This window comes from Theropithecus gelada, chromosome 6, assembly GCF_003255815.1.
Source record: "Theropithecus gelada isolate Dixy chromosome 6, Tgel_1.0, whole genome shotgun sequence".
NCBI lineage: Eukaryota > Metazoa > Chordata > Mammalia > Primates > Cercopithecidae > Theropithecus > Theropithecus gelada.
Genome location: NC_037673.1, coordinates 136,610,391 through 136,634,321, shown reverse-complemented (window position 1 = coordinate 136,634,321; position 23,931 = coordinate 136,610,391). Strand labels below are relative to the sequence as shown.

The 23,931-nt window shown below is 48.1% G+C and overlaps 2 protein-coding genes across 4 annotated transcripts in view; one reads left to right on the top strand and one right to left on the bottom strand.

Annotated features, from left to right (window-relative positions):
- PFDN1 (prefoldin subunit 1) overlaps positions 1–14,348 on the top strand; it is a 59,776-nt gene extending 45,428 nt beyond the window's left edge. Inside the window, exon 4 of one of the 2 annotated variants that reach the window (XM_025387313.1) lies at positions 13,350–14,348. In XM_025387313.1, the coding sequence (XP_025243098.1) occupies positions 13,350–13,433 (84 nt within the window). In that variant the 3' untranslated portion in view covers positions 13,434–14,348. The remainder of the gene's footprint in view (positions 1–13,349) is intronic. The other variant, XM_025387314.1, reaches the window with a different exon arrangement.
- Positions 14,349–15,551: 1,203 nt separating this feature from the next.
- CYSTM1 (cysteine rich transmembrane module containing 1) overlaps positions 15,552–23,931 on the bottom strand; it is a 65,907-nt gene continuing 57,527 nt past the window's right edge. For both annotated transcript variants that reach the window (XM_025387315.1, XM_025387317.1), the window contains exon 3: positions 15,552–16,027. In XM_025387315.1, the coding sequence (XP_025243100.1) occupies positions 15,921–16,027 (107 nt within the window). In that variant the 3' untranslated portion in view covers positions 15,552–15,920. The remainder of the gene's footprint in view (positions 16,028–23,931) is intronic.

Sequence of the window (23,931 nt, the reverse complement as noted above, 5' to 3'; positions counted from 1 at the left end):
TCCAAAGTGCTGGGATTACAGGTGTGCAACACTGCATCTGGCCGGTTTTTTTATTATAGCCATCCTAGTTGGTATAGTCTATCATTGTGATTTTTAAAATTTGCATTTTTGTAATGATAATAATGTTGAACAGCTTTTCATGTGCTTTTTGGCCAATGATATGTCTTCTTTGAGGAAATATCTGCACAAATCCTTTGCTCATTTTAAAATTGGGTTGTCTTTGTTGTTGTTGAGTTGAAAGAAAATAGGAATTCTGGAGTTGAAAGAAAATAGGAATTGCTTGGAGCAGAGAGCAGGATCAGGATTGACTTTAGGCTCTAGCCACACATACCTGCATGTTAATCTTAACGTCAATTACAACTCCACTTCCAAGAATGCAAGGTGTCACCCTTACTTCCTCTCTTAGCAGGCACACCCTTATTCACCTACTCCTTTACCATGCCTACAGCCCAAACTCTACTGTAAACACTGATGATTTGATCCTCTTGCTCCTGTAAGACTGGGACAAACTAAAGACAAACTGAAATATTGGGACTTACCATTTTTTGTTGTTGTTTTTGCTCATTTGGAAGACTTGTAGAATTTTAACAGTTCCTCTAGTCCGTCTTATTGAAGAGCACTTGACTTTTTGATGTTGGTAAAACAGAAGAAAAGTAATGTATATTGGGAAACTGTAATCGTTTCCTTGGGCATAATTATATTGATGCTTCTACAACCCTTGTGTTGGACCTACACAAAACCCAATGTCTCATTGAAGATAGGAGTTAATATTTGTCCTGACACCGCATTACATGTTCTTGAGGCTCACCTGTAACAGTTAAAATGTCTACTAGTTTTCCTTCATGGAGTTAGGGTCAGGTCTCAACTTTTTAAAGTTTCAAGATATCCTACAGGCCACTTGATGTAGCGCTCCCCTTTCTAGCCCCCAACCATTTCTGACGTGTTGTCACTCTTCCTGTTTGAACATATCCAACGATTTTTAGTGACCTCATTCTTTTTCCTGAACTACTCTCCTTTTGGTTTCTATGATACACATTTCCCTCCTTTTTAGTATTATTTACTGGTTCCTCCTCTTCGTTCCAGTCTTAAAATGTTGAATTTCTTCAAGGCTGAGTCCTCTTATTGTATGTTCTTTACCTAGGAATTTCATCCGTTCTCACGACTTCAAGTACCACCTCTATGCAAAATTATATCCCTAGCCTAGATTTCTTCCATGAACTCCAGAGCCAATCTAGTTTTTCACATCTCATTTGGATGTCTCACAGGTACCTTAAACCCACTATGTCCAAAACAAAGCTCAGAATCTTCCTTTCCAAACCAGGTCCTCCTCCTGCATTTCTTCTCTCAGTGAAAGGCAGCACCCTTGAGCCAGTGTGCAAGTCCCAACTGGGCATCCTGGGAGTCATTCCTGACATCCTTCTCCCCAGCTTCTGACGTCTAATGAAGGTTATGATGAAGGGCATGGTGGAGTCCTCTTGTTGATTTTCCTCCTGAATATTTCAAAAATCTACTGCTCTTCATCTCCATTGTCACCACTAAGATACTGTCATCTCTCTCCAAGACGATTGCAGTGGCCTTCTAACAGGTTTCCAACATTCACATGTGTATTCTCTAATCCAGTGCCTCCCAGGCTTCTTTTTTTACAGTACAGCTGTCAGAAAATTGTATTTGCACAATTCACTGGGGTAACCGGACAAAGGTGCTCAAAGCTGGAGGCAACTGCCCCAAAGGGGGTTTTGGCTGCCCTGGACGCACCCAGCCACTCCAGGGACTGAGGGATCAATATCTTGGGCACATCTGTTGCCCATTCATGACTCATAGGACATTTTGTGGGAAGCTCTGTTCTCATTCATTCTCTATGCTTCAGCTGAGATTGTTTTCAATAGAAATTTGACTTTTGCTAACCCAGTGGTGTTTCATTGCCTTCAAGATAAATTCCGAAACTTGAATATGGTTTAAGACCCCACATGATCCGACTCAGCTTCACCAGCCTCATCTCTGTATTCTCATCCTTTCTCTCTCTGTGCTTCAGTCTCCGTGGTTGACATTCAATTCTCCCAACTTGCCATGCTCCATTTATCTGGAATTATTCTCTCCCCACTCTCACCTCTCCTCTTGTTAATTCTTGCTCATCCTTCAGAGCTGAGTTCTCGAGTCCCTCTGTGAGTTCCTTGATTCCATCAGATGTTTCCTCCATCGAAGACCGTGCTTTCCCTCGGATCCCTTGTTACAGTGGTAGCTCAATGTCTGTGTGGCCTGCAACAGTATAATCTCCAGGGATCAGTGTGTACTTTGTTCGCTGCTCTACTGTTGGTGCTCTTTGGAGTGCTGAGTGCCCAATACGTGTTGGTTAGATGAATTATGTGCCAGTTCCTGGTGCTAGGGTTATAGCATTTATCAAATCAGACATGATGCCTACTCTGGAACTTATGGTGAGATACAGACAATAAAGAAATAAACAAGAAACCATCATGTAGTAAGGGTGATGTTTTAGAGAGTTACTGGAGACCTCCTTTAGTGAATAATTGGGGAAGGGCTTTCTGAAAAAGTGAAATTTCAGCTAAGATGTGAATGAAAAGAAGCAGACAGCCACATAAAAGTACCTCAAGGAAAAACATTCCAGTTGGAGGTCACAGAGAAATATTACACAGAGAGATATTCCTGTCTTAAGACAGAAATAAGTCTGCTAGAGCTGTTTAAGCAAGTGAAAGGGGGGACAGAGTAGTAATGAAGTGGAGGGGTTGGCAGGAGGGATGCCATGTGGAGCCTGATTGCCTCAGTTAAAGAGTCTGGCTTGTTTTCTAAGTGTGAGGTGAAACCATTAGAGGCTTTTTTTTTTCTTTTTTTTCTTTTTTTTTTTTTTTTTTGAGATGGAGTTTTGCTCTTGTTGCCCAGGTTGGAGTGCAGTGGTGTGATCTCGGCTCACTGCAACCTCCACCTCCCAGGCTCAAGTGATTCTCCTGCCTCAGCCTCCTGAGTAGCTGGGATTACAGGCATGTGCCACCATGCCCAGCTAGTTTTTTTAATTTTTAGTAGACATGGAGTTTCATCACGTTGGCCAGGCTGGTCTCAAACTCCTGATCTCAGGTGATCCACCTGTCTCAACCTTCTAAAGTGCAGAGATTACAGGCGTGAGCCACCATGCCTGGCCCATTAGAGGCTTTTTGAGCAGAGGCTAAGTTGATTCGGTATGAGAGTGTCCACGAGACACCTCCAGGTGACACTAGGAGAGTGTCCACGACACACCTCCTAGTCCAAGATGATGGAGGCTTGGACTAGGATAGGGGCAGTGGCGCTAGATAGAAGGAAGAGTAGAGATTGGGAATGTATTTGGAAGTAAGCTAATAAGATTTGCTGATGGATTGGATGGAAGGTGTGGGGTTTGAGGAAAAGAAAAAAATCAGGGATGTGCCGTGTAGGGTCATTCTTGAAAAACAGCTCTCTTTTTTTTTTGTGGCCTTTTTGTTTTTTACGTTGAGCAGTTGGGTCGAGTGCCATTCACTGAGATGGGGAAGTCAGGGAGGGGTGGGGGTGACTGTAAATCACTTGTGTTTGTTTTAAACATGTTAAAGTCTGAGTTTGACATCCAAGAGGATATGTTTTATAAATAATTGGATATGTTAAATCTGGTATTAAGGGGAGATAGCATTGGAGATACAGATTTGGAGTCATATAATGTTTAAAGCTATGAGATGAGAGTTTTGGGTTTTTTTTTTGTTGTTGTTTTTTGAGATGGAGTCTTGCTGTGTCACCCACGCTGGAATACAGTGGCTTGATCTCAGCTCACTGCAACATCAGCCTCCTGGGTTCAAGCAATTCTTATGCCTCTGCCTCCCGAGTAGCTGGGACTACAGGCATATGCCACCACACCTGGCTAATTTTTGTATTTTTAGTAGAGACGGGGTTTCTCCATGTTGGCCATGCTGGTTTCGAACTCCTGACCTCAGGTGATTCGCCCGCCTCAGCCTCCCACAGTGTTGGGATTACAGGCGTCAGCCACCGCACCTGGCTGAAATGAGAGTTTCTAAGAGGTGGTGCAGATGGGTAGAAGAGGAGGAGTTCCAGGACAGCTTCTTGTGAAATGCAGCATTCGGAAGCTGAGCAGAGGAGGGGTAGTCAGCAAAGGAGAACTTAGAAAGAGTAGCCAGTTATGTCAGAGGAGAATAGAAGTGTGGTGTCATGAAAGCTAGAGGGAGAAAGTGTTCCAAGAAGTGTGTTGAACACTGTTGAGAGGTTGAGTAAGATGACAGAGAAGCACCCATAGAGATCACTGGACTTGAATCATAGCCAGTTCATTAGAGGAGGCAGAAGTGTGCTTGGAGAGGTCTGAGGAGCAGATAGGAGGGAAGGCAGGGGAGGCAGCTGCCTCAAAAAACTGATTCAAGAAGTTTTGTAGAAAAGAGGCAGTACTTACAGAGGACTGAGAGGTAAAGAAAGGGTTTTTTAATGATTTGCCTCACCAAGAAGGATCTTGCAGAGAAAGAAATAGAAGATTAAGAAGAAAGGAAGGTTAACAGTAAGAGTGAAGTTTCTGAGAAGGTATGTGGGGATGAAATCATTGTCTAAGTGGAAGGGTTGTGTGTTTTTGTTTTGTTTTGAGACAGGGCCTTGCTCTGTCATCTAGGCTCGAGTGCAGTGGCGTGATCACGGTTCACTGCAGTCTCATCCTCCTGTACTCAAGTGATCCTCCTGCCTTAGCCTTCTGAGTAGCTAGGGCTACAGACATGCACCACCATGCCCAGCTGATTTTTTTTTATTTTTGTAGAGATGGGTCTCGCTATATAGATAGGGTCTTGCCAATAGGTGGGTGATATTCTCGGCCAGGGTTCCGTAAATTACAGCCCAAGGGCCAGCTGGTCTCAAACTCCTTCCCTCAAGTGATCCTCCCACCTCAGCCTTACAAAGTGCAGGGTTGTATTTTGATTCCTTTAAAAACGCAGTACAGGCATGCTATCAATTTTAACAGAGAAAGAAGAGACTATACATACAGGTGTAGGTCGATTAGTAGATTTGGTAGCAGGAAGATAGAGTTCTCCTCAGATTTATTTTCTCAGCTGAGGAGAGGAGGGAGCATAGGAGATTTGAGGAGACAAGACAAAGCATGAAATAGTTATTTTGGAGAGCAGACAATGAACATATAAAGGAAGTTTAATAGAATTTTCATAGTGCCCATTTGGGATTCATGGCCCTGAATTTAAAGTGAGACCATTTAGCACAATTTAGCATTTTCCTCCAGGAACATTCAGCCACTCAGGTGAGGCATGGAGTGGGTAGATGGTTGAATTTAATCTGGGTTGGCATTTTCCCAGGTAAGTGCAAGCGAGGGAGAGAGGGACATAGGTGAAAAGGTATTTATAAGGAGAATAAATATAAATGATGGACTATGTAAGCAAAGCTGGGTAGGAAGGGAAAAGCCCATGGAAGCATAATGGATAACGAACAACTTGTTGCATGACAAGGTTGAAGAAATGCTGGAGCGAGAGTATCAGAAGTGATCTGGAAGAATATGAGGTAGTGGTGGTGAAATGGACACTTCAGAGGTGTGCAGCTTCTAGTGTTGACAAGACCTAGGGCATGACCATGGACTGGGTGACTGAGGTGGGGTAACCATAAATTTGTGAAGAGAGGAGCCTGTGCTATTGGGTGAGTCATCTACATTCTTTTGAAGTCACCTTGAATGGTACTGCAGTGGTGGAGAGGGAGACAGGGAGCCACTGATGATGAGGGATAGTGCCCAGGATACTGGAAGATTGCAGCAACAAGGAGGGGGCAGTCCGGTGGTTAAGCATGATGCCGTGAGCTTCAAGGACCAGGGTTTGTGAAGGATGAAGGAGGGGAAATGATTTGGCAGTGAGCTGAATGAATGGATGGAAGGATGGACAGATGGAAATGCAGGCTTTTATTAGGCAGCTTTCAGTGAAAGTTAAAAATCTCTAATTGCTGGACTCAGTCCTACCCTTTGAAGCTCCATCTTTTTAAGGAACAGACACTGGCAAACCACCGCCTGCCCCGTCCAGTTCACTGCCTGTTTCTGTGCTTTCGAAACATAGCTGTGCCCATTCATCTGCACCACACCCATTTGTTTACACATTGTCTGACTGCTTTTGTGCTACAATGGCAGAGCTGAGTAGTTGTAACAGAGATAACCCCACAGTGAAAGCCTAAAATATTTATTATCTGGCCCTTTATAGAAAAAGTTTGCTGACTCCTGATTTAGAACAAAAAGTTTGAGTCTCAAACTTCAGTGTGCGTCACAGCTGCCTGGGAGGGCTTGTGAAAACACAGATTGCCAGACTCCATCCCCAGGGTTTCTGGTTCAGTGGGTCTGGGTTGGGGCATAAGAATATGCACCTCTAATAAGTTCGCAGGTGATCCCGACGCTGCTGGGAGAGGACTGCACTTGGAGAGCCATTGCTTTCGATAGTTAAGGTAGTGATAGATTCCTTCTTCCCTTAATCTTCTCTGAACCACCTACTTCAGCTGCCCATCGCTTGACCCCATTGCTTGACCCCATCGCTTGACATGATTTGCTGGCTTGTCGTCATCCCTTTTACACCTGGTGCCTGCAGATGGTAGTGATTCTTTGGCTGAGGCTTGATCAGCACCATATGCATTGGGACAGTTGCCGCTCCTGGCTCTGTGCTTCACTCTGAGCTTTGTATCTGGTCTTTCCCAGGTTATCCGGTAGGCTGGGCTTTCTCTGGGACTCACATGAAGCTGATGTGTTAGGGAGGGCAGCAGTAGGTATCACCTAAACCTCAGGGGGACCGAGCGGCTAAACACTGTTGTTTGAAGAAGAATTTTTTCCCCTCGTGTATATCTGCTGTAAAGTGCTTGAGTGGTGTAGGGGTTCGTCTTGGCAGACTGAATTGGGGGTGCTAGCCAGCATGTGATCATAGGTGGGGTTTGGGAGTCTGACCCGATACGGTAGCAGTGTCAGTCTGTCGGCAGGTAAAAGCACACCTGGGAGGAAAACACGTCAGCGCTTAGCTGAAGTACGTCTTTTTTCCCTGTCCTTCAGCAGAAAGATCTCTGAAGGGGTTTTTCTTTTCTTTTTTCTTTTCTTTCCTTTTCATTCCCTCTTTCTGTCTCTCAGCTTTCTTTCTTTTCTTCCTTTCCTTTCATTTCCTTTCCTTTCCCTTTTTCTTTTCTTTTCTTTCTTTGTTTTTCTGAAGGATATTTCTAAAGTAGTGTCTAGAAGATGCAGGGACAGTAACTCTTTCTGAGATTTCTCTTTGTTCTCCTGCTCCATGCCTAAGATTGCTTTATCTTTCTTTGATTTGTCTCCCAGCGGTGTAGCTCAGTGGTTACCATATCACCTAGCTGTGTCCTCTGGTGAAATGGATGCACCCAGATGAGTTTACAAGTGGGCGTGTCCATGGACTGCTTAGACCTGTCTCTCAGGTGTCGGATTTTGCCTGCCTCTGTTGGCGCTCCTCACCCATCCAGGCTGGTGGCTCAGGGCACATGTGCCCTCAGGGCTCTGCCCCGCCCCTACCTGCTCCAGCTGTGCCCATGCTGTCCCTTTTTCCATCCTGACTTCTCTGATTGTGTCCTCTCTTTACCTTTTTTCTGTTTTTGTCTTGTTTCCCCTGCCTTCCCTTGTCCCCCATCAAGACATGCCTCTTCAGCCCTCAGTGAGTTCTTGGCCTCTTGCCAAACATACCATATTGTGGGCAGCTGGTACCCTCTGACCATTTTACAGATCTGCTAATGAGCGAACACGTGAATTAGTGAGGCTTTGGGTTTTTAATTTGAAAGTCATGGTAGAGACAGCAAAAAGATGGCCATTGCCTTCAGTTTTTTTGATTAATAGTAGAGCTTGAAGTCGGCGGTGGTCTCCAGGAGCTGGAAGCTGCGAATTTTACTTAAGGAAGAAGTATGTGACCAAGGCAGGTCACACTCAGGGTCAGAAACCGTGACTCCCAGCAGAGGGTCTCTGAGGACTCAGCTCTCACGGAAGATCGGGAGCAGAAGGGAACCTAAGTCAGCCTTGTCTATTGCCTCCAAAGCCTGGATTGGAGGGCAGGAGATGAGCCAGCAGGGCTATTTTTATTGAGACAAAAGTACATATCCATACACATCCATGGTATATCTCCCCTCTCTCTGAGCTCCATTTTAACCTGTTTTGTTTGTTTAGTCTTTAAGGCGAGAGTTCATTTGAAGAAAGTGTCGTGTGGCTAAAGTAAAAATGGGAGTGGGGTGGGGGTGGAGGATCGCCCTGGTATTGCCCAAATCCTCATCTTACAAATGGGAAAATAGAGGAACAAAGAGGAGAAGACCCTTTTCTATACCCCAAGGCAGGACAAACAGGAAAGAAAGAAAAAAAAAAATAATAATTTAGAGAAGGAGAGCTGGAGACAAAGTTCCTAAGAAAAGAAAAAAGTCTATAGTGATAGCGTCACAAGATGCATTACCTCAGGAGTCTATTTGAGAGATTGTGTCATGTCAGAAAAGTTCTAGGGACTGGAGCCTCTTTCCTTGGTAAGAGGATGAGAATGAAACACCAGCCCCTCAGTCTGACTCCTGGAAAAAAGAACCTCAGGCCGATGAGCAATAACTCCAACAATGTCATTTCCCTGGCCGTGCTGAGCCCCACAGGAAATCTCAGAGTTTGTCATCACGACAAGGGCCCACAAGAATGTCGCTGCACCCAGAGCTTTGTGGTTTGATGCCACTAGAGACTTTACTGGTGAAAGCATTCTGAGGGAAGTTGCTCGGCAGGACAGAAGGATGCTGCAGTGAGGACAGCAGATGCCCTCCCAGGACTGCTGGTAGTAAGTGTGGTTTTCAAATGTCGCTCCTAGCAGCCCTGAGGCTGACATCAGATAGAGCAGTTCCTCAAGGATTTCAGAGTCCAGGACATGGGAAATTGGGGTGGTTTGTTTTTTAGTTTTGCAAGTTGACCTGATAAAGCATAAAGGCCTGTTAGGGCCTGTTCTGTTTGTGGAAGCAAGGCCGGATCCAAAGCCCTCATTGGGATCTGTGACATTTGAATTTTATTATTTATTTATTTTTATTATAAATTAATAATTTGTAATTGTATAAATTTATGGGGTAAAAGTATTATGATTTATAAATATAATGTGGGCTGGGTGCAGTATTTCACACCTGTAATCCCAGCACTTTGGGAGGCTGAGGCAGACGAATCATTTGAGGCCAGGAGTTCAAGACCAGCCTGGCCAACATGGTGAAACCCCGTCTCTACTAAAGATACAAAAATTAGCTGGGCGTGTGGTGCATAGGGTTTGTTTGTCCCCTGGCAGGTCTCTTATTGAAATTTGGTACCCCCAGACCTCCCTGCAAAAAATTTGATCCCCAGTGTTGAAGGTGGGGCCTGGTGGGAGATGTTTGGATTGTGGGGGCGGGTTTCTTGTGTATGGCTTGGTGCCATTCTCATGGGAGTGAGTGAGTTCTTATGCTTAGTTTCTTCAGTGACTGGCTGTTGAAAAGAGCCTGGCACCTCCTCTCTCTCGTTTCCTCTCTGGCCACATGATTTCTGCACAGGCGGCTCCCCTTCGCCTTCCACCACTAGTGCAAGCAGCCAGAAACCCTCCCCAGAAGCAGATGCTGCACCATGCTTGTATAGCCCGCAGAACTGTGGGCCAAATAAACCTCTTTTCTTCATAAATTACCCAGCCTCAGGTATTCTTTTAGAGCAACACAAACAGACTAAGACACCCCTGGAGACAGAGGCCTCCCAAGGTTCTTCTGTACTCACAGGACCAATCCTGCCATGCCTCTGACCACACTGAATTGCAGAGGCCTGGGTAACTGCCCTTAAAACTTTATAAGCTAGGGTCATACTTATCCCCAAATAATGATGGTAGAACTGACGTGTGGGGGCATCCCTCATTTCAGGTATTGTGTTGGTTTTCTACTTGCCACGAATTGGTGGCTTCAAACAACAGAAATGTATTCTCTCACAGTCCTGAAGGCCAGGAGCCCAACAAATGCGAGGGGCTGCAGGGCACGCTTCCTCTGAAGGGTCGAGGGGAGAGTCCGCCCTCACGTCTTCCAGCTTCTGGTGGCTGCCCACAGTGCCTGGCATTCCTTTGCTGGTAGTTGCGTTACCCCGTCCCCACCTCGGTCAGCACAGGGTTCTCCCTCTGCGTGTGTCCCTGTCTTCACAGCGCCTTGTTTGGACGCTAATGACTGGATTCAGGGCCCACCCTAATGTAATATGATCTCATCTTAATTTAGTTACATCTGCAAAGATCGTCTTTCCAAATTACCAGAGATTAGAACTTCAGCATCTCTTTTTGTCAAATTCAGTTCAACCCACAACAGGTGCCTTGTTCTGGGTTTGACTATGATGAGAGTCTTTCTGGGCTTAAATATGCTTGGGGACTGAGACAGAAATTATTGAAATACAGTTAGAAAGGTCCACTATGTTAGGGATATATATATTTTTTAAAGACCTGTCTATTACATTTATTTAAACTAATTAAAAATTTAAAGATGAAGGCAGCACCACGGCACATGCCTCTAAGGCAAGAGGCTTGCTTGAGCCCAGGAGTTTGAGGCCAGCCTGGGCAACATGACCCCATCTCTAGAAACAAAACAAAAATATAGATAGATACGTTAATTTGCATCATTGTTTGGAAACGTGAAGACTTTAGGATATGCAGTGGTAAAATTCATGAAAGTGTTAGAAGACAGAAATTTTACAGAAGAAGGAATTTTTAAAGCTGAGAGGTACAGCCTGAGTTTGGCTGGGGAGCCTGGGTGGGAGGGCAGAAGAGCTCTTGCTTATGTTCCAAGTGTATGGTTTTCAGCAAGTTGGCAGAGACTGAATGCAACAGACCAGAGTCCCTGGGCCCTGGCTGACTTTTGTAGGGGGAGAAGCAGGCTTATTCCACTTACCTTTCCCCGCATTCACATAGGGTCCACAGGGTGCCCAGGTGGTGTATGGCACTGAGCTGTTGCTCCCCGCTGTGTGACAACCAGTGAACATACATTCTTTAGTGTGTGTCAGGGCTTACTAGTATTTGCCTTTTTTTCAGCTTACCATAGTTAAAGTCTAAGAGTTGTTTATTGGCGTGGCACGGTGGCTCACGCCTGTAATCCCAACACTTTGGGAGGCCGAGGCAGGCAGATCACGAGGTCAGGAGTTTGAGACCAGCTTGGCTAACATAGTGAAACCCATCTCTACTAAAAATACAAAAAATTAGCTGGCGTGGTGGTGTGTGCCTGTAATCCCAGCTACTTGGGAGGCTGAGGCAGGAGAATCGTGTGAACCTGGGAGGTAGAGGTTGCAGTGAGCCGAGATGGCGCCATTGCACTCCATCCTGGGCCAACAGTGTGAGATTCTGTCTCAAAAAGAGTTGTTTATCAAAGGAAGTTTAAGTTCCCACTCTGATATCACAGTGATAGGACTGTATTTGGCTTAGCAGTGTAATTAAAATTCCTTAGCAACCATATACATTTGCAGGCATTGAATTGAATTGTTATCACGGTCACCATGAGTTGGAGTTTTGCTCTTGTTGCCCAGGCTGGAGTGCGATGGCACGGTCTTGGCTCACTGCAGTCTCTGCCTCCCGGGTTCAAGTGATTTTCCTGCCTCAGCCCCCGAGTAACTGGGATTACGGGTGCCCACCACCACACCCGTCTAATGTTTTGTAGAGACAGGGTTTTGCCATGTTGGCCAAACTGGTCTCAAACTCCTGGCCTCAGGTGATCTGCCTGCCTTGGCCTCCCAAAGTGCTGAGATTATAGGCATGAGCCACTGTGTCTGGTCACCATGAGTTTTTATGGAGCTCCTGTTGTGTCGCAAGGAATTGTGTGCAACTTAGACAGATGGGAGATAAGTAAAGAGGGTTCTTTCTAGCCTTAAGGAAATTTGAAGCAAGGAGAGGACAGACAGGAATCAGAGGTTCACGGAAGAACTGATAAAGATTTGTGTATGCCACATTTGGCTTCTGTATCCACATTTGGATACATGCAGAAGCCTCTGTATGTATCATTTAGTAAATAGCTAGGCGCGGTGACTCACGCCTGTAATGTCAGCACTTTGGGAGACTGAGGAGGGAGGATCGCTTGGGTCCAGGAGTTTGAGATCAGCCTGGGCAATACAAAAAATAAAAAATTTAAGTTTCTCATTTCTACCAAAAAAAAAAAAAAAAAAAAAGCCAGGCGTGGTGGTGCACACCTACAGTCCCAGTGTACCTAGAGTCCCAGCTACTTGGGCTGAGGTGGGAGGTAGAGGCTACAGTGAGTCGTGATCGCACCATTGCACTCTGAGCTGAGACCTTGTCTCAAAAATAAATAAAACATACAAACAAACAACTAACTAATTGGACGGAGAGCTCACCTGTCCTCTGCCGTAACCTATCCATGCTTCCCTGAGTCCTGTGGGCACTTTAGTGGGTGGAACAGAATCAACAGGTGCTTGGGTGAAGGGGGTTGAGGTGAGAGAAGGGCCTGGGCTGCCCGGTGACTGCATTACTGGTTCCAGTGTGGCTCAGTCACATGTGCCCTGGGAGGTGATAATTTTGAGTATTCCTTTAGGACATGAATAATACTCCTCAAAAAGGGAGGCTTCATTTCATGTCTGTTAACTGGGAATACAGCCACAACTATGTCCTCAGGGCAAGGACCAGTGGTAAAACTACCATACTTCTGGGGTGAGCACAGGGCAAATAATGTACAGACATCATTTCCTTTGACTAATCTTTGTAATCCTGGCTCCTGAAAGTAGTGAAAGTTCTTTGTCTAAGCCATGATTTTTAATTTAGGACCCAGATGGGGTAGAAGGTAAGCCTCCAAAAGGTCTGCTTACCTCAGTGTGTCAGTGTCCTGGATTCCTGGCAGGCAGCAGTCTCATTAGAAAAGCAGATTGCCTCCTGACTCACCCCCGCAGTGCAATGCGAGACAGCCCCACAGCCCTCACAGCAGCCCATATTCCTGCTGGACAGGGCAGAGCATGCACCGTCCATTTTATAGCTGCAGTGGCTACAGACGCCTGGCCCAGGCCATGGAAAACCTTGAGAGGAGATAGTCTGTTACGGACAGGAGCTTTGTCCTGGAATTTCCTGGTCTTTGTCTGTCTGGGATAACTTCGTGTACCGAGATGCCTGTTTTTAGAGTCTGCTTCCTTCTAGGGGAAGAGTGCTACTGCCTATCTTCCACAGAGCGCTTTTGCTTCCTGTACCAAAGCCATCTTCTCCCTGTTGCCTGCCCATGATCACCCATGGTTCGGAGGTGGGGAGAGCACTGTGGGCAGGTGTGTGTACCTGGCTCACAGTATGCTCCTGGAAGTCACCCGTCACAAAGGAAAAGCCATCAAAGCTGCGTCTTCCAGCCCGGCCCATTCACTCTGGTCCTAACCTTTGTCTCTCATATTGCAGCAGAAAAAGTCCTACCTGGAGCGGAGCGTTAAGGAAGCCGAGGACAACATCCGGGAGATGCTGATGGCACGAAGGGCCCAGTAGGGAGCCTCTCGGGGAAGCTCTTCCTCCTGCCCCTCCCATTCCTGGTGGGGGCAGAGGAGTCTCTGCAGGGAAACTTCAGCTTCTCTTCTGCCCCGATGGACACTTTATCTGGATGACCTAGCAACGTCACATTTTCTGCGTCACCCTGAGCCCCATTTGCTTCCAAGCCCTGGAGTTTTTACCCTGGCTTTGCCTGCCACCTGTGCCCAGGACACTCTTCCCTCTCGGGGTGTGTGATGAACTCCCAGGAGAGGGAAGATGGGAGCCAGGGCAAGATAGGAAGCTCTGCCTGGGCTTTCCACTAGGCATGCCAGCCAGACCAATAAAAAGCGTCCGTCCCACTCTGCTAAGCCTGCTTTTCTTCAGCAGAGGGATGGAACAGAGAGTGAGAGAGGCAGTGGCCATCTCCACCTTAGCTCCTGCTCCCTCTGTGTCGGAGCCCTTCCTTTCTTGGGGGATGGGCTCTTGCCCTCTTCTCTTTTCCCTTCCTGTACCTTTGACTAACCCCTCAGCTTCCGGGCCTGCATGTAGTAGACAGAAGAGGAAGAAAGAACAGACGTTCACAGCTGAATCTCAGTGAACAGAATAGCAGTCCCTGGATGGCAGTCTGCCTAAAGATTCCTTTCCCTGCCTTCTCCCATACATTCCAAAAGGAAGTTCAACAGTCAGCAGCACCTCCAAGACTGTCTCCTTTTGGCCAATATCATAAGATGGACGCCGTAATCCTGAGGCCTCCTAGAGGCTGAGGGGCAATGGTGTGCTCTAGCTGGCTCATCCCAGCCCAGGTGGGCCAGTTATTCAATTTTCAAGAATTTTGTTGCAAGCCAGTTGTTAAACACAGCCATTATAATTATGTAAATTGCAAATTATGTTAAAAACAAGGACAATAAATATTCAGAATGCATCCCTAATTACATTACTACATTTGACCACGACCTGTGCTCTATCTGTGCACTGGCTGTGATCTGTGAGGTTGGCTCTGTTGGCCCAGCTCCAATGAGTGTGATCTGTGAGGTTGGCCCAGCTCCAGTCAGTGACATCACATTGGTAACTTGAAATCAGCCATGGCATGGTGGGAACACGTACACCACAGAAATAAGACATAGGACATGCTACAAAACATGGCTGGGTTTTTTTTCTTTTTTCTTAAAGAGAGCACTGGTAAACATCAGCACATCCACTGCTTCGGAGGGAAGGCAGAGTCAACAGGGAGCTGTCAGCTGCAGCTGGCTGGGCCAGGGCGGGCCAGCTGATGGAGGAAAATCGGACTTGCTGCTGTGGCAGCCCGGCGCCACCCTGTGGCCAAAGATGAGATGAGTGGCACGGCTGACTAATTGGGGAGAGGGGTGGGAGGGGACAGCCAGAAGGGAAAAACCTTGGCCGGCTGGGTGCGGTGGCTCACGCCTGTAATCCCAGCACTTTGGTAGGCCGAGGCGGGCAGATCAACTGAGGTTGGGAGTTCCCAACCAGTTTGACCAACATGGAGAAACCCTGTCTCTACTAAAAATACAAAATTAGCTGGGCCTGGTGGTGCATGCCTGTAATCCTAGCTACTCAGGAGACTGAGGCAGGAGAATCGCTTGAACCCAGGAGGGGAGGTTGTGGGGAGCCGAGATCACGCCATTGCACACCAGCCTGGGCAACAAGAGCAAAACTCCACCTCAAAAAAAATAGGAAAACCTCAAACCTCTGGTCTGGCCCCATGTAACTGTAGGTTCCTGGGTTTCCAGAGAGCAGGCCTGGAAGCTACTCCAGGGGCAGCCCCTGGTTACCAAAAGGCCCTTTCCTAGGGTCTGGGTAAAGGTAGGTGCATGTTGTGGTTGCAAACATTCCTCTCTCAGCCTATCTCTGAGTGGGACTAGGGGGAGAGTAGCTTGGCTAAGAGCCTATGACCCGGCTGGAGGACACCTGGCCTCAGAACTGGCCTGCCTTGTAGCACCCACACTGTTTGCATCACCACCAGAATAAAAAGGTAGATTGGCTGCTGGTCATATACTGGATGGTGGCCACCAGCTGAGATAACCACATTTTATAAGCCTTAGCGAGCAGATGAGTAGTTAGATATGGTAACAGAGTCCAGGTAGCTTAGCTTAGACCTGGAATCATTTAGAAAGACAGTTGAGCTTTGGACAAATTTATTGAAACATACAGGCTGTTAGCAGAGAAATCATTCCATGGTGTGTTACATTTGGCCACTACCTTGAATGTATAATTTAAAAATTATAAATGTTTTTCACAACTAAGCCTTTGGCCAAAAAAATCATTTAGCACATATTTAAAGATCAATAAGAAATGGATTTTGGACATTAAAAAGATCAAGTCACTGAATTAAACAGTAGCAACCCCCACTAATCTAGAATCCCATAGTGCTGAAGGTAGAGGTGTCTGTGCAAAGCTAGTCACTTGTTACGGCAATCAGAAGAGACGGGGGCAGGCACACCTATCAGAGGTGGCGGCAGAGCTGGCATGACAGGACGGCTGGGCTGGTCAGGTGAGCATGTCCCAGAGACAGCAGCAACAGAGAGCAGTCCAGCAGGCTGTGAGGCAGGTGGATGGTCCCAGCTCATCTCTTCTTTGGTCTTCTACCACATACACTGGAGGGAGACGAGGGAAGGGGGTGAGAATGGACCGGTGCAAACCCCAGGCCCTGCAAAGTTAGCCTCCCAGGACCACAGGAAGGCTACAGCAGGGGGAAGCTATTGAGCAGACTGGCGAAACCGTGCTCCTGCCATTGCTGCTGATGAATGGAAGGAGGGTGGCTCAGCTCAGCTGCTTTCTCCCTCCTGCCACTCCAGACCCAGGTTGCCCTCACCCTCACAGGGACAAGTACTAGAGAACTTGCAGAATGGCTGCATGCCAAGGCAACCAGAGTTGGCCAACCCTACTTTGTAAACCAGGTAGCATGTCGTCCCCCCGCAGGGGAACTGGGGGTCATTTCTTGAGATACAGCTGACCCATCACCCAAGAGTAACAGAGGAAAGGGAATTAAAATCTTTTAAAAGGGGGCTTTAAACACTCGAATAATTATAAAGGGAATTAAAATCTCCTTTTAAAAGGGCTTTAAACACTCAAAGAATTACCAAGAGCCCTGGTTTTTCATTCCTGGGCAATGTACAATTTCAGAATGTGCCCCCAACCTCTATACCTTGACGTAAACGATGAAAGAAGGCAGGGATGAAAACCTGGCTGAGTGGGTGGGTGGCTGGAGCCTGTGTGGTGTTCCTGAGCCTAACATGCTCACTTTTCCTCCAAATGAAGTTGGAAACTTGAGCCCTGTCATGGCTAAGTGGTCTATCAAGAGATCTGAGTGCTAAACAAATCCATAGGTCAAGAAGGACCCCAACTACCCACTACTTGTCAGCTGATTTGCGGCATTAGCTTCTCTTCCCATAAGAACATATTTTAAATGGCTGCTAGTCAATCTCTGGCCACTTAAAATCTCAAAACAACCACTGTCATCAAATTCATAAGCAGTAAGCATTTCACTTTTCCAAAGTTCAGGAATGCATGAATCTTATCAATTAAACCAGTTCTTTGGGGGTTTTCTTTCAGTTTTCTTGTTTTGTATCTGTTTTCAGACCCCTCTCTTGGCAGCACCTCTCCCTGGAGCCTGGTGTCATCACTGTTACAGAGCACGCTGAGTGGGTTGGTAGGGAGGTTTTCCAGGTCCTCCCATTGTATCAGCTGCCCTCTGCACGGACATGTTCCTTTTCCTTCTTCTGTGGCACAGGTTTAATCCCAGTCTACTTTCATTTGGCCCCACTCAGCAGCACAGGTCTGGGTCTAGCTGCTCTTCACCAGGAAAGCTGCTCAGAGGGAGAGGATGAATGGCTCATTTATTCCGAGTCCTCCTAAGGTCAAGTACCTGATTTCGTCTTCACAGCAACTTTGAGGTAGATACTACCATCACTCCCACTTCACAGGCAAGGAATTCGAGGCTTAGAGAGGTTAGGTCTCTCGTTCAAGCACACGCGATGAGGCAGAGGCAAGGGCAAGATCTGAACCCAGGCCTTTATGGCTCTAAAGCCTCTGGCAAGCCAGGCTTGCTCAGGCCCAACTGGGATAGAAAAGGGATCAGAAAGAGAACAGAGGTGACTGGGCTACAACAAAGTCTTCTCTCACATCCAGTCAGAGCCTACCCCACCCACTAAAGCCTGGTCACCCCAGGCCCTGGGGTCACTGCAGCAGGAAAGCCCCAGGTAGAGTGCCCCTTCCATCTGCCTGGATGGCCTGCCCACCCCAGGATCCTGCATGGGCAGCTCTGGACAGGGAAACTGGAATACAATGGTGCAAATCCACTTGAATAACCCCTTCCCTGTGCTCTCCCTGTCACAGGATTGGCTCGCCTGCCCCTGGGACAGAAAGCCCCCTGCCAGCTCTAGAAATAGCCTGCTTGATTCATGTGCAGGCCGTCCCTGGGCTTCAGGCCAGAAACTCAGCTGGAGGCTGGCTGCAGTGGGAGGGGCCCCACAGGCTCTCTTAAGTTACCATTTATTGAGGTATTCACAAGTGCCAGGCCCTGTGCTGTGGGCTTTCTGGACATGGGGCCATTCAGTCTTCATGACCGCCGTATGGGGCGTGGGCATCAGGACATCAGTCAGTCTCCTCACTGCTTCCCCTTCTCCCCAGCCTCCAGGGACAGGGCTGAGGTGGTGGTCATGCCTTTCTCACCTGTCCGAGTCCCTGAACCTCAGGCAGCTTAGCTGGGGAAACAAAAATGTCCTAGTCTTGCTTGCTCCACCTTTTTCCTCCAGTTTAATCAGGTTCGTCCTTGCCGGGGCTTTCACATAACATACTTGGAAACATGGGGAACTAGGGACTTTGAACTCGTTACTCCCAGGCAGTGCTGACAGAGGTTAGAAACAGCAGCAACAAAACGGAGGACTTCAAACCAGAGGGCTGTGACAGCCACGACAGGGGCGTTGAGTGCCCACACATACCTTAGAAACCCGAGTCACTTATTTCCTGGAGCACCAAGTTTCCCAAAAGCCTTAGGACCTTTTCACCTTTAGCTGAGGACAGAATCTCTGCTCCTGGGCTGTTGGGAGGATGGGCAATGGGAAGTAGTGCGGGTCTGGAAGTGGGAGTGACCTGCGTTTTCCTTGCTTCAGTCGCCCAAAGCGGGGATGACTAGCGCAGGAGAAACCCCTAAGGTAGGCCTCACAGTTCCTCAGAGCACCTGCGGTGGGGCCCAGAAATTTTACAACTGCATCTTCTAGATGCAGGGTCCAGGGTACTGCATCTCCAGAGGGTGCACTGAGCTGCACAGCCTCGTCTCTGCCCCAGGATCCCCACCCACCCGACAGCCTCACTGTTCCTGGCCTTCTGCTCTGCTACCACCCCTGTCACTCCCCACTTCCCAGTGGGGGACTCTGCCTGAGAACTCGTGCACTATCCTGGCTGGCACCCCATGCTGCCTGGGTCCTGGGCCACTCAGTACTTGAAGCTCAGGGCCCCCTGTGCACTAAAGCTTAGCTGGCAGTGCAAGTCACCCAGCAGGAGCTGTGGCAGAGGTGGCCCCAACCCAGGTGTTCCACACCCAGAGATGGGCCATCCTGGCAACTGCCTCCTCTACAACCAAGCAGAAGACAAAAAGCGGGCAGAACTATGGTTACGTAAGATGTTAAACCGTTTACAGAAACTATCATCTTGGCAACTCTTCTCTCAACTTCTGTAAATGGAATGCTATTTAAAAACATAAACCTTTTTAAAAAGAAGGATAAAAGGGAGAGGGGTCAAAAGAGCAATGTCGGGGCTAGGATGGTAACAGGCTCCACATTTCCAGGCGCGTTGGTAGCAGTCAGTGCTCAACCTGGGAAGAGGTTCTGGTGCCCGCTGTGGCTGCTCAGATTGAGCTGCTTCTTGGAGATCGAGTGCCCCCCTGTGGCCAGTCTAGGGACCGGGGCTGGGTTCCAGCTCCTGACAGGGGCAGGGTCTTAAGGATTGTTTTCCTTCCATCAGCATCAGCGCCAAAAGGCTCATTCCCCATTCGCTATCTAGTGTCTCAGACCACCCTATTCAACGGGCCCCAGGGAAGAAGGGACTATTCCCAGGGGACTACAGGTGGTGTGGGGGTCAGATCCAGGGGACCCTACACTGGCTTGCCTCGCTTGCCTGCAGTCAGCCCTTTGAACCAACCCTCAGTATTCTCAGCCCCAGTCTGATGTGGGGCCTGCAGAGGGGCAGGCACCCAAAGCTTTGCCACATGGATGCAAACACAGTGTGGGGCGGGGAACGTGCAGGGAGAGTTGCGTGAGCGCACAGATGTGGCCTAGGAGCCCAGGCTAGGTCAGAAAGGCCCAGGAAGCCCTGGGTCTCAGGTGCACAGCAGCTTTGGGAAGAGTTGAGCAGCTTCTGGCAGGGGCACCTCCCACCTTCTTGCCTTCAAGCTGGAAGCAGAAAAGATAGATGACCGATGCCAGGCCTGTCCACCAAGCTCTGGGGTCTTCTCCAGGGCCACCAGTGCCCACTGCAACCTTGGCCACCAGACACACTAACCAGTAGTTCCCTTGGTCCCAGGATCTAGGATTACTGTATTGTACAGCCCCAGAGGTGACATTCACATGGGCTACTCAGAAACCTGGTCCTGGATAGGCAATGGGCAAGTGGGGCTCCAGTTCCCACAGAGATCAGGGCAGGGATGACCTGCAGGAAATGTGAGTACAGGCCTTCTCAGGTGAAGGCTCCAATTCTCAGTCAGCCCCATTCTGGCACCTGAAACCTTCACCTGCACGGCTCGGACTTTGTAAATGATTAATCGAGTGTCTTAACATGGTAATTGAGCCTTATTAGGTCCTTCTTGTTTCTGCAAGTGTCTGTACCAGTCCCAACCAAAGAGAGCTAGGCAGGAAAGGCAAACAGAAAGACCGGAGCCTCCCAGAGGGTTCTGATGCCCGCAGCCTTCTTGCTCCAGGAGTGAGGAAGCAGCACCATGGCCCCTTACGGTCCAGACCAGTGATGGGCACACAGGGCTGGCCCTCAACTGCTAAGACAACTACAGACACTGCACCTTCCAAGAAGTGCCACCAGGGGATATGATGGCTTTGCCAGTGGCAGGAGGACCTGTAGTCTGCTCAACTGCCCTTGCCCCACATTGGGCATCTAGACTGACAGAAGGAGGCCAACCAGCCTTCCGGGAGGTTCCAGAGGATCCACAATAGCCCTTTTACTACTCAGATGCAGAGGTAGGAAGGGAGGGGGAAATCTTTAAGCATTTTCCAAATAAGTAAAAACCTCAAGACAGCCATGAGATGGCTCCTGCAGGGGGGAGAAGAGAGAGAGAGAGAGAGAGAGAGAGAGAGAGAGGATTCAACTTGCTATGGCTTCAGTTCAGCTTTCCTTGGATGTGCAAGTGCAGTGGCATCGTTTACTACCCAGCGCAAAGAGGCTACACTGATAAGAACAAAATGTCCTAAAGGCAATGCCACTGTGCCTCTGTTCAAGGCCAGTGAGCACCAGGTCCATGTGCTGAGTGGGAGAGTGATAGGGTGAAGGATGAGCAGGAACAGCAGAGGGACCAGCCCAGCTTCTGTCCTTCCAGGGAATATCTGGGTAGAGGCAATCAAGGGTCTGTAGTTTTCATCGGATTCTTTGAAGGGTAAGATAGGATTAGGAACCTCTTCCACTTTCCCCTTCTTCTAAAGGGAGGTGGATATGGAGCTGACAGAATCAGCACAGCCTTGGCCCAGGATCCACAACAGCAGCTGCCTTTGCCTCCTAAGCTCAGAGCCTTCCCTGGGCCTCCCAAGCCTCTCTTCCTACCCTACTCCTCCTGCCTCCTTTTCCTGAAGCTTCAGCTCTGGCCTGGCTTTTCTGTGAAGCTGAGTCCCAAGATACCCACTCCAAGGTGAAGCAGACTGGGAGCTGGCCAACCAACTCACCCACCAACCTGTGCCTCAGCTTACTGCAGCCCAACGCAACAAGCATTCAGGCTGCCATTGCTCTCTGGACAGGTGTGGGTGTTCACATGGATTGGTCTGGAAAGGGTGAGGGTTCGCCGAGCTGTGGATGAGTCCTTTCTTGTAGGTCTTCAGAAGTACATTTGCCACTATCCTGAAGTGGCATCCTGGGAGGGAGGCTGCCCCTGGACAAAACCAAGCAGCTATCCCAGGGCCAAGACCAAGCCCTCCCAGAAGCTGATGAAGCCTAAGGGACCCCAGGTGAATGAGTCATCTCATTTACTCCCAGTCAGTCCTGTGAACAGTAGACCTAATAACACAATTTTTGGATAAACAACAAAAACCATCTAGTAGATCTGGACAAGCTGGGCCAGCCTGACAAGGCTGCACTGCCAGCACCCCCTGTGGTCTCATCCTTGGGCAACAGCTGCTAGCGCCACTAGGACAGGGTTGACTGTAGATACTGAAACAATGGAGAACTACTCAGATGCCAGGACTACAGTCAGAACTACCTTGGGGACCACCTTGGCCAGTCATTTTTTGGTAAGAAGAGGATGCTGAGCTCAAAGAAGGGAAATAACTTGACTGAGGTCACACAGTGAATTAGAGGCAGGTCCTGGCCTGTCACTGCACACTCTTGCCTTCTGGCCCAGTGCTCATTGCACAAGATCAGGCTCACTTCAAATCAGACAGCATCTTGGCTGCATGTGACCTGAAATGTGGCTATGCATCAAGGGAATGAAAGGCCTCCCTATTCTCTGTGCCCCAGTTCTCCTCAATCCAAGATCTGTGTGTTAGGTTCAGATCTAGATCTCTCCTTGTTCAGAGTGTCCCAAGGAGAGTCAGGGCCCATCACCTCAGGACGACCTGGTCCAACAGTCAATTGAGATACGGAGTGAAGTCTGTCCACAGTCACAATATCAGAGTGAAAGGTCCCTCAGTCTCCATCCGCCACACCTCCACCTTCCACATGAGGGTGTGGGAGGAGTAGCTGCTGAGGAGCCTGAGCAAGGTGTGTGTGAGGGAACACCCGGGTGCATGTCAGCCTCCCTCATGTGTAACTCAATTCCAGTGCTGGACGCTGACAATTCCCGGGCAAGTGGCTGGAGATCCAGAAGTGCTTGGTATTTTCCAGTAAAGACCATGTTACTCTACAAGAAGGTTATCACCCCATTTAAATAAAACAGAGAAAATAAGAGCTTTTAAGAAACTATGAGCAACAAAAGAAGAGGTTAAAACCAGGGCCCATTTTCCCCATGTCCCTGCCACCAACTTGGGAGTTGGGCAGATCTGAGCCGAGATCCTGGCTCTGTTCTTCCAGAGCTGGATGATTTCAAGTAAGACACTTGATCTCTCTGAGCCTCTGCTTCCTCTTCTACAGGATGGGAAGGAAGACAGAGTTGTACAGCTACTGCCTTAGATAACACAGGAAAATGATGTAATGAGAACATAGTTAATATCATTAAGATAGGTCAAAAATACAAGCTCTCAATTTACAGAGAGGAAAGGTTCATCATGGGGTTTCTTAAATAGTGAGATCATATAGTACATTTCAAATGCTATTCTTCATAATTTTCTAGGCCATTGTCTATGTTTACAGCACTGCTAAAGAACCGAGGTGCCTGCCGTACTGGTGCAGCACCGTCCTGTTTGCTGGTCCAGGTGCATGTACAAAGCTTGGTCTTGCAAAACATCATGCAGTGAGCAATCCAAGCCACAAGACTGCAGGGACGCGCACATCCACAGAAATGCCACAAGGTGACTGTGGTGCTCGACAGCTTGTTGTGGACAGGATGGGTTCTATCCAGGTGAGTTTATAAAAGATGAAAGACGTACAGATAATAATTTAAGTCAGACTTAAGTAATTCACTTTATTTTTGTAAACCTGAGGAGAAAACCAAGAACTTCTTATACTGGTGAGAGAAGGAAATAAAAAAGGGAATCTCAAATAGTTTACGGGGGCAATGTCCTCTTTTCTGTTACACAAGACTTTAGTAAGCCATCTTCCACACTCTGAGGGGAAGACAAGCCTTAGAAACAAACTGTTTTGTATTTGGCTTAGAGGAGAGCAGTTTTACTTTGATCTTGACGCCAGCCAGGAGATTTGGTGGGGGACTGAAGGGCAGTAATGGGGAAGAGTACTCGAGACAGGATGAGTACATAAGCAGTTCTTCAGCACCCGCTCTTCTGCTAGAGTCTTGTAATGCCACTGCCTCAGATAGACCAAAGGACCACAGTGTGAGCTGGGGAAGATGTCACTGTCAAGATCAAAGGGGAGGAAGGGGTTGACAAGTATGAGAAGCCCCAAAATACACTTGAGAAGAGGACAAAATGTTTTTCTGGGCCAGGTGCGGTGGCTCACGCCTGTAATCCCAGCACTTTGGGAGGCTGAGGCGGGCAGATCACCTGAGGTCAGGAGTTCAAGACTAGCCTGGCCAACATGGCGAAACCCCATCTCTACTGAAAAGTACAAAAATTAGCCAGGCGTGGCAGCGGGCGGCTGTAATCCCAGCTACTTAGGAGGCTGAGGCAGGAGAATCACTTGAACCTAGGAGGTGGAGGTTGCAGTGAGCCAAGATCGTGCCACTGCACTCCTGCCT